At 46.4% G+C, this 17,612-nt stretch overlaps 1 protein-coding gene across 1 annotated transcript in view; it reads left to right on the forward strand.

Annotated features, from left to right (window-relative positions):
• Window positions 1-2,986: 2,986 nt before the first annotated feature.
• The window catches only part of RAB3B (RAB3B, member RAS oncogene family), a 57,680-nt gene continuing 43,054 nt past the window's right edge, over window positions 2,987-17,612 (forward strand). Inside the window, exons 1-2 of the mRNA XM_084291269.1 lie at window positions 2,987-3,068; window positions 15,412-15,639. Of these exons, the coding sequence (XP_084147395.1) occupies window positions 15,412-15,639 (228 nt within the window). The 5' untranslated portion in view covers window positions 2,987-3,068. The remainder of the gene's footprint in view (window positions 3,069-15,411; window positions 15,640-17,612) is intronic.

A 17,612-nucleotide genomic window follows, 5' to 3' on the forward strand; every position in this document is an offset into this window, starting at 1 on the left:
AGACAGCATGGGGCATACATGCTGCTTATTCCTCACTGAAGTGAGGAAGTGCCTGGATGTGTGCTACCTATTCAAACGAAGATGATTCGGTTTTCTTCTTGCAATTGGCATGTTTTCATCCAGCTTCCCCAGACAACAGCTGGTAATGAGCTGAAGCCATTGCTCTGTGTGCAAACTGTGCTTCAATGAGATACTGCTTTTCCTATGTGACCAGAGCTTATCATGAGTTTGGAGAACGAGCCTTTTCGACCCAGGGTCATTAGCATTACTACTGCTTACAGCATCGCACATAGCAGGCCATCGTCCTTGATTTAAGTGCTTTGGTGCTGCTCTTGCTGTAGTCATAAATAAAATACTGTTTTGAGAAACGAAGGAACTGAAGAGATTAAAATTGTTTCTCTAGGTCAATTGCATTTTGTGTGGATGCAGTAACTTGAATTAGAAACATTGGCAGAGTAGTGGAGTATGCATATCATGCTTGATAAATATGTTTGCTCGACTGCTGTGAGAGAGTCAGGGAGATCCACATGTCAGAAAACAAGATAAAGTGTAACATCTGCTCTTCCCTTCCAACTCTGTGTGCTTGTGGGAGTTCTCTCCCATTCCCTGTCTTCATTTGGCCCCCAATAAATCTAAAATAATACAAAACTCCCTCACTGGAAGCCATATAAGCAACTGATGACCACATAATCAAATCCTAGAAGGAAAGTGCACTAGAAGAACAAACAATTTTCTCTCCATAAATTATAGAAACAGGGCAAAACTGAATGATAGACCCCAAAACAGCCTTGTAAAACAATCACTACAAATTCCTCTGTCCCCTAATTACCAGGGTGCATCCCTCCTTTCAGAGAACCCTGACTGAGAAAGGGCATTTTTAATCCTCCAGTGCAGCTGGACATAAACACTGGCATTTCAGAGAGAGCGTGAAGTCTGGAAGTGCCTTTGGAAGTAGGCTGCACAGTGCCTCTGCGCTTGTTGTGGCTGCTATCCTTGGTTGTTAAATTAGGTGATCACTAAGCAGATGCCCAGATAAGCCTAAATCTTCATGTGTCCCACCCCTCAAAGGTGAAGATATCTGCCTATGGCCTCTTACCTTCCATGGTGGTACCTCACAGGGCTGTTGGCTTGCAATGCTTTCTAGATTGAGCATCAGTCAGCAGATGGAGGGAAAAAGCATTAGCGCCATCGCTGCAGACATCATGCTGGGTAGTGTGGAACTTGGCTTTTGGAAAAGGTGGAAAACATTTCCCAGAGCAATGAGAGGATTGCAAAGAGCTAAAAAGACTTCTGCAGGTGTCAAGCCTGACAGGATGTCTTTGAAATAACTATTCTAATGAGTCTTGGGTTTTGTTACAGTATTGATTATGTCAAGTTGCCTACACAAAGCTGATGTCTCACTTAAGGCTTGAATCAGGGCTGGTTAGATTCTTCATGACTGTATCCTGGCTTATATAACAATATTTTTTGTTGTGGTGTCGATGGCAAATAAACATTGCCATTCTAGGGGAGGGTAGGAAATCATTTAGATGCTGGGTAGAATTGTGCCCCGAGCCACCTGCCAAGTAGCTCCAACTTGAGTAAAATCAAGAAGCCATGTGGCATCTCTGATCTGCAGTGGGAAGAGGTTTTCCTGAGGCTTCCCTGCAGCACTCCTGTGTTGCTCCTAAAATGCAAGCCTTGGATGTTTTCTAGGTATGTAGCACTGCAGCGCTCTCTGGCTTCCTACCTTCTCACCAAACTGTTAACTGGTCAGCTACCCTGGGGAAATCGTAGCAGTAAGAGTAATTTACAGACTCCTTTCAAGTGGCTGAGCTGTTATAAAGTGAAAGTTTATCCAAGGGCTGGCTGACCTACAAGCCAGTCCAAAGATGGTCAGTTCAGATCACTCCACGTGCAAGAAGCTTTTTGCAAGCAAAGTGTGGGCAGTATTTGAGCCAAAGTGCCATACACCAAACCAAACACCCCACCACGATGAGATGGGGCAGGAAGAGAACAGCACTCAGAGCGATGTGCTGAGGGCACAGCAGCATCTCTGCTCCGGTTTAGAGCCCTGAGATCAGAGGTGGTCCCTGGAGGCTGCAATTTTGCAGTTCTTGAATCTTTAGGTGGCCCCTGTGCTGACCTCCCCTGACAAGAGCTGCTCTCGTGAACCAAGAACCTGCTCTTCGTGCTCAGGTGCCTGCTTAAAGCCACATGTTGCCGTCTTGGCTGGCTGTTTAGGAAGTGCCTCGTTAGTCATGCCAGAGGGGTGTTTAAAACACTCATGATTAATTTTTGTTTGCTTTCTCTCAGGGATCATCCCTGAGAGCTGGTTTGGTTTCCCAGCCAGAGAAAGGTCACAACAGAAATCAAGTCTCTGAGGTTGAACTTGGGGTCTGTCTGTAGGATTTTAAAGACAGAAGGGTCTTCATTAAGCACTTTGTCAGACCTCTTTCAGACAAGCAATTCAGGGAGATCACAGCTACCACCTCATTTCTTTTTCCTTCTCAATAACAGTGCAGTAGTTCATGCCATCACTAGGCTTCAGAGTCAACACTCCTACTGAAGAGAAACGTCCTCTTGAAGCCCTTGCAAGATCAGGAACCGCAAGTTACGGTCCCACCGGCACAAAGCTCTCCGCATCCCGAGCTGTGGGGGCTGCTGAGGGGATTCGGGAGCTCCTGAAGAGAATCGGGGGCTCCTGAAGAGATTCGAGGGCTCGTGAGGGAATTCGGGGGCTCCTGAGGGGATTCGGGGGTATCCTGAGGAGATTCGCACCCCGCGAGGAGCTGAGCAGCGCCCCGAGCCCTGACGGGACCCTCGGGGGCTCACTTCTCCCCCTGTCCCCACGCTTCTCCCTCAGCCCGGTGCCGGGACTCCCCCCCGGGGCGGCTCCGCTCCCTCCCGGGCGTTGCCGGTTCCCCCCCCCCGGCACAGCTCCGCCTTCGGGGCCGCCCCAGGTGCCGGCGGGGGGGCGGCTCCCGCCACGCTTGCAGCGGCCGCGGGACCGGCGCACGGCTCGGCTCAGCTCTGCCCTTCCTCCTCCTCCTCCTCCTCCTCCTCCTCCTCTGCCGCCACCGCCCCAGGTAAGAGCCGCGGCTCGGCGGCCGGGCTCCCTCCGCCCGTAACGGGCGCGTCCGAGCCGTCGGGGAGGGCGGGCGGGCTGCGGGGCGCCGTCCCCTCAGGCGCCGTCCCCTCAGGCTTCGCGTGCGGGGCGGGAGGGCGGGAAGGCGCCTGGCGTCGCCTCGCCTCGGGTTCCCCCCTCGTCCTCGCCCCCCTCAGCCCCTCAGTGCCCGCTTCGGACGGGCTGAGGGCTCGGTGCCCGCGGGGTGTTAAGGGCAGCCCCCCCACACACACTTAGAGAAACCGTGAGGAGAACCCAAATGCAGCCCCAGCTCTAAAATAAATATTTATTAGAGGTGATAAACCGTTGCGTTATCTTTTAAATAACCTAGGCGGAGGGGGGGTGGGGGGCTGGAGGCTGTGGCCTCCCCGGCTGTTTTCCAGCTGGTGCGTAAGCCCTGCCAATTCCTGTCATTCTGCACGGATGTTTTCCGCTGGGCGAACGGCAGCGCTTCAAAACTGCCCGGCAGTGAGACGGACGGGGTTTGGTCCTGCTGGTGCTGCTGTGGGAAGGGCAAGGTGCTGGTTGCCCGCGGAGCACCCGTGTGTCCCTCACCCACTGTACAGGAGGAGGACGCTTGGTGTGTCCACAGTGCCCAGCAGCAGCAGGCAGTGAGCCCACCACATGAACCCAAGCAGATCAATCATCCCAGTTTCACTCGCTAAAAGCACCAACTCTCCGTTTCCTCCGCTTTGCACGGTGTCAAATATGCGGTCTTGCTGCCACCTGTCCCGAGGCCACGTGTTTTTTTTCCTCAGTGTGCCAGCAGCAAGGCAGGGGCGCGATGCCCGTGGTGGTGGTGTGCTGTGGGATCACGGCGGCATCACCAACACCACCGCTGTCGTTCCTGTCTCTGCCTCCGGAGGTTCTTTCCTCGTGCTCTCCTTCCCTTCTTCACGGCACGTTTGTGCAGTGAACCAGGTTGAGCTGACCTCCATTAAGACTAACCTGACCCAAAAGAGAAAAAAAGGTTAATTTGAATGTGAATTTTCCCTTGTCCCAAGACTGTGACAGCAGAGCTTTAATTCATGTTTCTGTACACGCTTTCTTGGTGGCAAACCTGGTTCAAACGTCTCCAGCCTTGTTCCTTGTCACTCCTTACCCAGTGCTGCACCCACGCTTCTGCTGATAACTCTTTGTGGGGCTTCATACTAGCCTGGGCTAGCCCTGGGTTAAAATAGCCCTCTTTTTTCTTTTTTTCTTTTTTTTTTTTCCTCCTTCCCCTCCATCCCAAGTTAAAAGATATCAGTGGAACATAGTCTTGACTCCTGTGTTTGTATCTCGATGCAGATCATGGGGGTTCTGTCAGGCTGTAAATTGGATCTGTATACTGCTATGTGTGAGTGTGTAACTAAAAAGCTTTTTTTTCCTGTTATTTGTGCTCGCTGTCCTGGAGACAGTTGTATATGCACTTACTGAGACCTTGGTGTGATCGCTGCCTTCAAGACTCTGTTTTATCAGGGCAATTTGTATTACAAGTCAGAAGAGAGTTCCATAAACCAATCTCTAAATCAGACTTCCTTTGCGATTTGGACAAAACTGTGCCGCCCTTTTTGCAGATCTGACACATTATCAAGTAACAAGTTGAGAAGACTTAATGTTTTGAGGTTTTAATAGCAGTATTTCTTTCTGAGCCTTAGGTGTAGCAAAGCAGTGCATTCATCAACACGCTAGCCATCACTGTCCTGTAGTAGCCGTGTGAGTTGAGCTGTGTGTTTTGTGGTGTTTTTCCTACTTCCATTTTGCCGTGGTCTGATGCAGCCCCAGATCAAAAAGGGGGGATGAGAGAGCTGCTTGGCAGCAGGCCCTCGTGTGAGGGGATGCATGTCTCCTGAGCCTTCCCGGGGAGGCCAGGGGTGCTGTCTGGGGGTGTTTGCAGGAGGCACGTCTCAGTGGCTAAAACTGAGCCTGTCCTGAGCTGGCCTTTCAGCTGTACTTCATGTACACGCTGGTTAAAGTTCTGCAGTACTGAGTGAGCTCCTGTAATGCCTGCTGAGCTCCCTGCAGCGCAGTCGTATTTGGTCTTTGACATAAGCAGTAAGACGTACGTTCAGGAGTGTTAGCTAGTTAAACCTGGGAATTGTCAGGGCACTTGTAATCTGCGTTAGCAGCTGGCTTACCTCACAGCACGGACAGCGTAGCACCGAGAAAAGAAGTAACATGTCCCTCACAGATTTTCAGCTTTGAGGCTGGGGCCAGAAGGCAGCCAAAGTTCACCTGCACCACAGTGGTGTTCTGAGCTGGCCCTGTCTCCACGACACGAGTGTTACTACAGGACAAAGCCAGCCTCCTGTCACCTGATTCAGTTCTGATTCTTACATGCAGGTGGAACATTTTGGACCTGGTGTTGTAGGAAAATCTGCAAATGTCTCTTGCGTGCTTGAGGGACAGGTGTCTGAGTCAGCGTACAGCCCGCCGGTGGCTCCGAGCAGTGTGAATTCCCTCGTGTGGCTGAACTGGCGTTGTTTGCCAGCAGAGTGGGAGGGCATCGTGGCAACTTCGCTGTGTCCCAGCGCAGCTCCAGGAAATGCCTGGCTCCTGTGGTTTCCAGGCTTTCTGGAATATAAAGGGAATTGGGGAAATCTTCCCTGCAGCTGCTCTCTAGGGCACAAAGAGGATGTAAGTCTTTTGCATCCTTTGGGGCAGAGCTGAGCCAGGCTCAGCTAGCAGTTCCCCTGCAGAAGGGGAGATCCCTGTGCTGTTAAATGGTGTTCTCTGTGCCTTCTGAGCAGCGTGTTTGCCAGCAGGCAGGAACCTGTGTGATGTTAAAAGAGCCACAAACAAAACACTCGTAGCAGAGAGTAAACAATGTGAACGATGTGGAAACTCTTATTACTTTCCTTTTTTTTTTTTTCCCACTGTAAAAATAGAGTAAGAAATTTATTCTTCCTGAGAGTTTTGCCATGGCTCTGAAATGGACATTAAGGATGTTGAACGTTACGGAGGAAACAGGCGAGGCATGGCTCCAGACACCCAGAGAGTGTTTTGCTACTGGAAGGAGGGCCAGGCGTCATGGAAAGAATACAGGGATGCTGTTCGTGTTTGTAGGGAGAAAGTTCGAGTGGCCAAAGCACAGCTAGAGTTGAAGCTGGCTGTGTCTGTGAGAGAAAATAAAAAGGGTTTTTTTAGATATGTAAATGGAAAAAGGAGAACTAAAGAATACATAGGGCCGCTCCTTGATAGGGAAGGTCTCCTCACAGACGATGACATAGGCAAAGCAGAGACGCTTAACGCCTTCTTTGCCTCTGTCTTCAATGCCGATGATGGGCTTCGGGACCGAGGGTGCCCTGAGCTGGAGGACCGGGACGGTGGGGATGACAAACTCCCAACTGACCCTGAACGTGTGCGGGATTTGCTACTCCACCTGGATCCCTACAAGTCCATGGGTCCGGATGGGATTCATCCCCGGGTGCTGAAAGAGCTGGCGGATGTCATCGCGGAACCTCTTTCAATTATTCTTCAACGATCCTGGGAATTTGGAGAGGTCCCGGTAGACTGGAAGCTGGCAAATGTTGTGCCAATTTTCAAGAAGGGTCAGAAAGAAGACCCTAGCAATTACAGGCCTGTCAGTCTCACGTCAGTGCCTGGTAAAATCATGGAGAAGTTGGTTCTCGGACTTATTGAGGCGCACCTGGGGGACAGAGCAGTCATTGGTCCCAGCCAGCATGGGTTTGTGAAGGGTAGGTCCTGCCTAACTAACCTGATTTCCTTTTATGATAAGATCACCCGTATGGTGGACCAAGGGAAACCAGCTGATGTGATTTTTTTGGACTTCAGCAAGGCTTTTGACACGGTTTCCCATAGGATCCTACTGGACAAAATGTCCACCATACAGCTAAATAAAAACATCATACGATGGGTGAGCAATTGGCTAACGGGCAGGGCCCAAAGGGTTATGGTAAATGGGGCTGCGTCAGGCTGGCGGGCGGTCACCAGTGGGGTCCCTCAAGGCTCCATTTTAGGGCCGGTACTTTTCAATATTTTTATAAACGATCTGGATGTAGGAATAGAGGGTATTTTGAGCAAGTTTGCTGATGACACCAAACTTGGAGGAGTTGTGGACTCAAATGAGGGCGTAAAGGCCTTACAGAGGGATCTGGACAGGTTGGAGAGCTGGGCGATCACCAACCGCATGAAGTTCAATAAGAGCAAGTGCCGGGTCCTGCACCTGGGACGGGGAAACCCTGGCTGCATGTACAGACTGGGCGATGAGACGCTGGAGAGCAGCCTGGAAGAGAGGGATCTGGGGGTCGTGGTAGACAGCAAGTTGAATATGAGCCAGCAGTGTGCCCTGGCAGCCAGGAGGGCCAACCGTGTCCTGGGGTGCATCAAGCATAGCATCGCTAGTAGGTCAAGGGAGGTGATTGTCCCGCTCTACTCTGCGCTGGTGCGGCCTCACCTCGAGTACTGTGTGCAGTTCTGGGCACCACAGTATAAAAAGGACATGAAACTGTTGGAAAGTGTCCAGAGGAGGGCTACGAAGATGGTGAAAGGCCTGGAGGGGAAGACGTACGAGGAACGGCTGAGGTCACTGGGCCTGTTCAGCCTGGAGAAGAGGAGACTGAGGGGAGACCTCATCACAGTCTACAACTTCCTCGTAAGGGGGTGTCGAGAGGCAGGAGACCTTTTCTCCATTAACACTAGTGACAGGACCCGCGGGAACGGGGTTAAGCTGAGGCAGGGGAAATTTAGGCTGGACGTCAGGAGGGGGTTCTTCACAGAGAGGGTGGTTGCACACTGGAACAGGCTCCCCAGGGAAGTGGTCACTGCACCGAGCCTGGCTGAATTTAAGAAGAGATTGGACTGTGCACTTAGTCACATGGTCTGAACTTTTGGGTAGACCTGTGCGGTGTCAAGAGTTGGACTTGATGATCCTTAAGGGTCCCTTCCAACTCAGGATATTCTATGATTCTATGATTCTATGTTTGACTCGAGGAAGTCTTTCTGACAGCAGTCCCAGCCTGCTGCCTGACAAATTGTGGTTGTAAAGTTAAGAGAATTGATGGGATAGCCACCGATTCTGGGCTTTTGTTCCACACTCAAAAAATTCTCAGCACTTTTTAAAGCTTGCGTTCCCAAATCTGAATGAGCAATAATAAACTGCCCATGTTGTTTAGAGCTTTCTCTTCTTCAGTTGTCATGCATATATTGAACTCATTCACAGCATGTGGTTTCCAGCCTAAGTCCACTACAAAAATCTAATTGTGAAGACTTCATTAATAAATCAATTTTAGCTTTTACTGTCAAGATGAGGGGCTGACATTTCTAAAGCAGCAAAACAGTGGCTTTTCTTTCTGTTTCCACTGTTGACTTATTGTTGTCCTGGATCTAGCAGTTAAGTGATTTGGATGAAGCTTCAAAACCAAGTTCCCTGAAACTGTGGACGGTGCTGAAGTGAGAGCCAGAGGTGGTCACAGAAATACCTGCTGCAGAGGCCAGGGCTGGGAGAACACAGGGAACTGTAATCAAGAAAAATGTGGAGTAGTCTGGGCAAGAGCAAGGTGCCGTTTTGTGTGCCAAGCGAGGTGATTGTCAATTGTGTGGATCGTGAGAAAGGAGTTGTCCTTGCCTGATCCAAATTCTTACCTAGAATTGGTGGCTGCAGCTTATTTAGATGAGGTCTGGGTTTGTCTGGGTGCTTCAGCAGCCTCCACAAGGCAGCATAAAATAAGTCATGGTAACAAGTGGGGGTTCACACTTGTCTGCTGGAGAGGAAATGCACCAGAGCTGAAGTTGGCCTTTAGATTATATTAAACGTGAAAATGAGGACTGAATTTTGTTATGTTTTTGTTTTTGTTTTTTTTTTTTTCCTTCTATATCTGGCACAACTATTGTTTTAAGGCAGTTATTTTTACATGGATGTGCTGTAAGTGGGGTTGCAGACGTTTACACGTCCTGTTGTAACTGGCATTTGCTGTGCAGTAGACTTTGACCCAGGCTTTGTGTGGAACAGAAATACATGGAGATGTATTTCAGCTCTTCCGTGGTTCTGTTCCCTTTGCTGCCATTCTGTGATGAGGGTGTAACAATTCCTATCTGAGGTTTTGCATCCCCTTCTAGAATATCTCTGGAAAGTAAAATTTAGGTTAATCTAGATACTCTCTCTGTAATAAATTCTAAACTGATGGCTTCAAGTGTCTACTGTTATCTTACTAACTTGAGTACTGTCTCTTTTTTTCTTTGTACACTACAGGGCTTTCCCCGTTACCTTCCGTGAAGGAAGTTCAGACCTTTCCCCAGCAGTGTGTTCCCAGTCTAACCTATCCACCCATTAGTAGCTTCTGTAATATTCTCGTTACCCATCTTTGTCTTAAATATTGTAATCCTTCTGCTTCTACATCACAGGTTCAGCAGTGTGACCACTCTTGATTCATATAACTCACAGCAAAGCCTCCATCTGTCTCATGGATTATAGATCTAAATTGGTAACTATCACTTGCTTGCCATACTTATTAGCAGTTATGTTAATTGCTCATTATGTTTTCTGCTTCTGGTAAATCTCTCTTGTAGTACAAGTATTTGTATCAGACTTGCTAAGGTCACAGCCTTATTTCCTTTATGAGCTTTAGTCTCAGGACAGCGTACATTGGCTTTAAAAAAAAAAACAAACAAAACACACAAACCAACAACAAAAAGTCATTAGGAGATAGAGATCTGATTCAGGACTTAGTTTAATTCCTGAAAAATTATAAAAAGTTTTGGTTTTCTTTTCAGATGACAGAGCACATAAAGGAGTGTTTTTAAATTATTTCTCAGTGGAGAATTGACTTCGATGTGTAGTTTGTCAACTAGAAATTGTTAATATAGACATGCTGTAATACTTCTGGGGAAAAAACACAAGGTATTAACTCTTTTGAAAAGAAGTTATGCTGCATGTCAATAATGTCTCTTGTGAATTACTACAGAACTCTACATACTAGGGATAAAGGAATCTTTTGCTTTCTGTTGTTTTTTTTTTCCTACTGTGTAACCGACTGAATGGTTTTTCACAACCAGTTGCAACGTTCTCAGAGCTGTCCCCAGTGCTCCTGTCTGTGCTTCTCTGAGAGCCTTGGCAGACTGGGGATCTGTCTGACTTTAGCTCTAAGTGTTGACTTTAGCTCCATGTTCTTTTTTTCTACCTTTATTTAGCCTCATTATTTCTGCTTTTAAGGGAGTGTATCTAGTAATATTTTTTTCCTTCCACGTTTGTCAGTGGCTGTGGATGGCAAGGAGTCGTACAGGTGGAGCTGTGTTTGTGACTTGCCCCTTCTCTTGTTCCATGCTGCCACCACTTACCCCTTCCAAACGACGGTCACCTTCTTTGTCTCTTCTTCTCTGTTGCCTGATCTTGAGTGCTGGAGCTCAGGAACAATAAGATGGATGTAAGAGAGAGGAGATTATGACTCTAAAATAGGGAATGGTTCCTGCCAGTTGCAGCTCCGTTAGGGAGTAAAATACTACGTCAGGAGAAGCAGTGGAGGCTCAGTTGCTGAGCAGAAGAAGCTGGGCTGGAACCAGCCTGGAGAAGCATGCTGTTGTAAGGTCTTTGACTCTTAATACAGAGGGGCAGTTTCGGCCCTGTCATCCCTATTTTATGGGTAAGGAAAGAAATGTATGTGTGCTAGCAAATGATGATGAAACGGTTAAACATTCACGTTTAAATTGCCACTGGTACATAATACAAAGCATTTGTGGTAAATTTCAGTTTTGGCTTTAAAAAGAAAGTAGTTACAAATATTAAGGGATGCTGTCACTGTTAGAAATGCACAGTGTGTGTAATATACAGCATACAGAGTGATAACGTTGAAAATGCAGATAGTTCTTTCCGTGTAGTTTTAAGTGTAAGTTCCATTGATGTGACTGTGTTCTGCTGGTAACTGAGGTGCCTGGCAGCAGGCGAGGAGACCCTTTGCCAAAGGCAGTTCAGACTTCTGCCTTGCAATGTTGTGAGAGATGGTGGGACATGGAAACAGCCGTGGCTGTGAACAGGCACGTGCAGTTGCTAATACAGAGATGTCTATTCTTCCAAAACAGTGATCAGATTTAGTGGGTTTTGTCTGTAAGATAGAGAAGTGCCAGCCCTCCATTAGTTCGTAGACAAAATAATAAGGACTGGAAACACTTGAAGTACATTTTTTTTTTTCTTTTTTTTTTTTTCTTTTTTTCCTGGAAATAAATTTATGGCAAGATATACCAGGTGATTTCTAGGCAGCACCATCAACTTTACCCAGTCTGTGTACCGCTTTTCACTGCAGCTATCTATAGGCTGTAAATATTGCAGAAGTGGGGCAGTAGTGACCACTTCTACTGGCTGGTAAGAACAGTAACATTTTGATGGTTCATGTTGCACTACAGAACAGGTTGTTCACCACAACATCAGTCACAAATTAAGGAGCACAGCTGTGTGAGGCCACCTATATGGTGTATGTCAGTGATTATGGAAACTGGGGGAGGCTGGTTTCCCAGGGAGGTGTCTTAGGGTGAGAGGCTCCTTTTTTTTTAATTGCATTGCAGCGAAGTAGGGAATAAAGGCAGGAGAGACACCTTGACTGTGGAAGGTATTCTTTGGTGCCTAATAAGCTCTGATTAAGATTTTATTGCTTCAGAGCATTTGTTGCATCCTCTTCCTGCGTGAATTCTCTGGCTAACAACAGACGAGCTCACGCTGCAGGCTTTTTCCTCAACAGGGGAATAATGAGGTACTTACAGCTACATAACTGCCTATTCTCACACAACTTCCATGAAACGGATGTGTTTAAGGCCTTGTTCCCATCGCTGAAGCCCCTGGGAGCACAGGTTGTGGATATTTGTATGCTGTTACCTACTAAGAACAGGGTGCAGGGTCTCACCAGAGAATTCTCAGCGACAATCTCATGGGCAGGTTTCTCTTCTTGTGCGTAAGGAGCTTTCTGTAACGTAGCCAAGTCTTCTGTTAGCAGCATTTTGTTGAGGATTACTCCACGGCAGTTATATTAGAGCCAGCACAAGCCCCTCTTGCACTCCATGCTCCAGCTGTGGGTGACTTGGTCTCTGGTAAGAAACCCTGGTTTGCTTGGCGTGTCCTAAGCAAAGAGTGGAGGTGGCTGTGTACAGGATCTGTGTTGCTATCTGAACAGCCTTTCACCACGGGGAAAACACAATTTATGTCCGCAGCAGCCGCACCAGGACATCTTTGTGGAGGACGAGGTGTGTGGTGCTGTGCGGCGATTCTCTGCCGACCTCGACAGGAGGTGTCCGATGCTTGCGAACCGTCACTTTCCCCCTGCTGCCAAGGCTGAAGCCCTGCCGAGGGCCTGCAGGAGAGGCGATTTGGGGACCTTCCTCTCAGTAGCATAGCAACTGCCATCACTTCCCACCGCTCCGTCCCCCCTCTTGGCTCCCTTGCTTGTATTGGAGCAGGAGCTGAACCCACTTCAAAAACAGCCCTGCGAAACAGGAGAAGTTGTAGGAGGAATTATTTTTATCTGGGATCTGCCTGTTCGCCGAACCAGCTCCATGCTCCCTTAGTGCTGGCGTAACAAGGGAGAGCTTGGGGCAGTGGTGGGACACCGAGTGGGTGAAAAAGGGTCTCAGGGACTTGGCCTGAGGAATCCCATGAGTTCAGGGCAGCCCCGTGAAGGCTTTCAGCCCAAATGCTTGCCGAGTGCAACTTCAATAATGATCTGCAACCAGTAATTAGTACTGCAGCCCTTCCAGTTTCACTTTAGTGACCAGAGGAGGGGAAAAGGAAATGTCAAACTCAAGCGAGGAGATGGAATTTTCTTTGAGATGTTGGTGCGCCAGCCGCCGCTGCCTTAATGCTTCAGCGAAGCGACCCGCAGCATCCTCAGCACGAGCGTTGTGCTTCTATGACAACAGCGCCGGGCTCTGTGCAAGCAGCGTTTGATCTTATTTTCTGCATTGTGCTCCTAACAAAGCTGCTCCAGCTGGTCACATTCGGTAATTGCTTTTTTAACTGGGGCTGGAGAGTGGCATTTGTAGCCAGGTACGCTTTTGATTATAGCAATCTAGGGGGTTAATGGAAGCAGCAGCGTTTCGTTTGAAAGATCAGCTTGAAGTTTGCGACTGGATTCCACAAAGGTAGTGAGAGCAAGGAGGTATCGATCTGTATATGATTAGTGGAAAACACCTTCCTTAAATGTCTACCACTAAATCTTGAAATGACCAGGCTTCCAGTGATGAGGGCATCTCACTTTTCCAAGTCTCTGCAAGTGGAATGGAGAAGTAGAGTTGTTTTTTTCCCTCTGTTACCAAGTGCACGTGTGTTCTCAATGGCATTTGTGGGCTTACATATGTGTACGAGGCACATAAATTACTCATAACTTCTCCCTGCCTTCCAGCTCGGTGATGGTACAAGCCAACTAATCACCTAATTCCTAATTTCCTAATTTTTGCAGCTGAGATTGCTAAGATTTGAACCGAGGCAGTGAACACAAGGGCCTGAGCGTGCATGTGGAAGTTAGTTGGATGTCGAGCTCTTCCTTGTAAAAATTCCTGTTCAGAACTGCAAGAGAGGAATAGAAGAGCACTTTTCTGATGTACTGGTGAGAGGCAAATTTGTACTTGGGCTTTTTTGGAGTGCTTGCAAAGGACTGTAGCCTTGCTGAATAGCAGCTGAAGTTAAGGACTGCGTATCAGAGTGGTATTGTATCCTACAGAGAATTGCTTGTGGGAAGATTTGACTGCATTCAGTGCAGCTGTTGAATATTGAGCTACTGCTGAAGCTCTTCAGAGCTGTCCTCATTAATGCAATCTGTGAAAGGTCTGCTGTGCTGGCTCCTTCCTGGGTGAGAAAGTTGCACGTGTTTAATCAGAGATAAACCAAGAACAGCTCCGTTTGAACTTAAATAAAACACGCACAACAATTAGTTTCCCCTCTGTTGGGAGCTGAATTTAAATTGGAATGCCAGTTTAGCTTTGGGCAGCATTTTGGTTTATAGCTGTTTAAATACAGTGAATTTTGAACTTCTTTTCAGCAGGCGGGTTAAGTCCTGTGTGTGAGCGAGCCTTGATAAGAAGGAAACTGTTTGGGCACATGGTGAGAATAGAAGTTGGTAGGAGTTTTGTTTCTAAAGATGCCTGTGACTATGAATTGGGGGGAAAATTGACTTATTTCTTTGGATGTTTGTGAATAAAAGACTTCAATCTCCGCTCAAACTTCGCTTTCTGGCACTGCACACAAGTAATGCATGTCCTGGCTTGGTGGACAAGCTGCTTATCAGACCTGCATTGTCATTGCCCCAGTTTGCACACCCCCCTGGCTGGCTATAAGGACCTTCATCTGTTTGACACGGGAGGAATTCAGAAACAGCTTTAGAGATGAAAATTGTGGCAAATGAAAAGGCAGGGGCTTGGCTTCTCAGGCTGCGTGTCAGCTCTGAACGTTGCAGCAGCCTGGGGTTGCTTGGTGAGTCCTAGCTGTGGTGATGTTTGATTCCATAGAATTGTTTTTTTTTTTTGGTTGATTGGCTGCTTTTGTTGCATGTGTGTGCTTTTTAAATCCAGTTCAGGATCACAAGGGGAGGAATCTCTGAGTCTGCACCTTTCTTCTGCACTCACTCACTATCTGCATTCACTATCCCCTAGAAATGAAAAGGGATCAGCCAGCCATTAGGGATGCTGCCTGCAGCCATGCTGAGCCTCACATTTTATGCGTGTGCTGTTTACTTGAATTGCAGTCTTCAGAGTAGATAAGTGTCAGATGGTCTCGAAGTTGTCAGCTGAAACTCCTTTTGTCAACTGATGTTTCTCCTCTCATAGCTAAGTGTGGTGTTTTTTTTTTTTTAATCCGTAAACACTGAGGACAGAACTTTCAAAGGATAAAATGGTGGTGGTGCGTGAGCTGGAAATGCAGATTGTCCCTAGTAGTCATAAAAAGAATTATTTAGATTTACCTGCCTCAGTGGCTGCTTAATGAATCGCATAACTGGTGGATGCATTGTCAAAGATTTTAGTTTTGGGTTGCAGCACTACAGGTTATCAGAGCAACAGAAATGGCACCCTCCACTGGGGTAGAGAATGCTGGTTCCCCAGTAATATCTGAGCAAGCTGCAATAGCCATCTGTTACTCTTCTAAATACAAAGCAGTGCAACAGGTGGATTTCTTGGGGTTGGAAATCTTAGCAGTGTAAGTGGATAACAGAAATTTAAAGTTGGGCTTTACAAGAAGACTTAAAGGTGTGTTGCTCTTTCTTCAGTAGATGTAGTGTGTATGTTATTAGAAAGAAGAGAGATAAGTTAAACATACGGTACGCAGTTAAGGAAGACGAGTGCTTGAACTGCTCCTAAATCTGTTCTTTTTCAATGTCTGTCATTTTTCTTAGATGGCTTCAGTAACAGATGCCAGATACAGGCAGAAAGATACTTCAGATCAAAATTTTGATTACATGTTCAAACTCCTGATCATTGGCAACAGCAGCGTGGGGAAAACATCCTTCCTCTTCAGATACGCCGATGACACTTTTACACCAGCCTTCGTTAGCACAGTAGGAATTGACTTCAAAGTGAAAACAGTTTATAGGAATGACAAACGAGTGAAGCTGCAGATTTGGGTAAGTGCCAGCATTTTCGGAAATGATTTATATTAAACCCAGCAAAGATACAACGGTAAGAAACAGCTTGCTTGGAGATGATTTTTTTTTTTTGTAGTATGAATACCAATTTTTGTTTATATGTTTTGTGTGGTTGTGCCTTTTTCATCCCTGCAGTAAGTTCTCTCTATATTGCTGTCTCACTTGACTGATGGGACTCTTGATTTGGTCTGCTCTTCAATCTCAGGGGTTAGTGTATTATTAAACTGAAACAAAAGCCGAAGCAGATCTGGAGCCTTTTGATAGCACCTTTTGAGTGAGCACTAGTAGGTGAGAAAATTCAGTGAGCACTGAATGAGTGATCTCTAGATGTAGCTTCTGCTGTCAGCTGGCGTCCTCCAAATGAGATACTTGTCCCTTCCTGTGACTCATGTGTCTGCAGAGGTGTGCTTCAAACCGTTTTGACAGAAGTGACTTCTTGGTAAATTAAACGGGAAGAGAATTTGTGCAGGTAAGCTGGAGGGTTCCTCTGCTCAAGCACCCCATCATGGGTCCTTGTCCAACTCTGAATGACAGCCTTCTTGCCCAGTTTAAAAAAAAAAACAAAAGTTCCTGAGCTGCAGAGTGGAGGGCCAAGGCCAAGCAATTGTGTCAATAGGTTGTGATGCTCCTTTTTATGGAAGGCAAGGGTGTTCTTTTATGCTACATACTGGCAAATGACTTAAATTGAATTTGTACCATAGTGTTTATCCTAATGGTGTTTAACCCTCTATGTCCTAACGAATTACGAGATGTGTTTAAAAAGCATAAGCTTGGATTGCTGTGTTTTAAAGTACCAAAGGGCTCCAGCTGCAATACCAGTTAACAAGATTCTTCCCTTCTGTTTTGCATAAAAAGAAAAGATCTCAAATAAGAGATCACGCTGTCATTGTCTTAATTGTTATTCTCATAACAATCTCCAGGAGGTAGCTCACTAACGTGAAACAGCTGTCTGTTTAGAGGTTTCTCCCACAAGTTAAGCTTAAAATTCAGAATTAAAGATTAGTTGAAACTGTGTCGCATTTCTACCAAAACCCTGTCCCAGCTAAGACCTTAGCGTTCTAATTGATTTATATACACTTGATTTATAATTAATCTCAGGTTATTGCATCTAAACATAATATCACAGTAATCACATTTTTTTATTGTGACTATTTTTTGAATCCAGAGTGAGAATCTAAAATGAGGAACTCTATTATTATTTACTGCAGTGGTATGATTCATTTTATTTCTGTGTTGCTGTGTTTTTGTTGCAGCAACCATATAATAAAATATCCTCTCCGTGTTGCTGAATTCTGACACTGAAACTAATGCAGATAACCTGGCATGGACCTGCTTGATTTCATTTAGGGGTTGTGTAATGAGAATATTCGAAGTTCAGGCCCAGTAAGTAATTAAAGAAGACTTCCAATCCTGCGTTTGATTTTCTTGGCCTCAGAACACCAAATTCTCTAATAAATTGTGTAAAAGCAAGAAGTAAGAACTGTGAATGATTTTATATATATATTTCAAAGATACCAGGATTAAAATGAATTAAGCAGGAATTTTAAATAAATGTTTGAAGCTTTCAGGAAAAAAAGGCTTTAATAACCTTCAGCTTCTTACAAAAAGAGATGCCAGGCAGATTCCTCAGCGTGTGCTAACTGTAGGAGCTGTAATACTGGAGTTAATCAACAGTATTGTTGATTTAAAATTTCCTTTCAATAAAAGGTTTATGTAAATGCTTGACAGTTTCTAGAGCGACTTGTGCGCTTTCCTTCTCTATTTCTGTGTTCCTTGCATGGATCCCTGATGTGAGTCATGATTTAAGGACCTTAACCATCAACTTTGTGTGTACTGCTTTAAAAAAAGCACAGTGTCTGAGCTTGCTTACTTCCTGCCTGTCCTGAGACTAATATCTGTAATATCCGTGTATTCTTCAGGTTACAAGCAGCAGTGAGGGCCAACAGTATCCC

This window comes from Netta rufina (genome assembly GCF_964035555.1).
Source record: "Netta rufina genome assembly, chromosome: 8".
In the NCBI taxonomy this organism is placed as follows: Eukaryota; Metazoa; Chordata; class Aves; order Anseriformes; family Anatidae; genus Netta; species Netta rufina.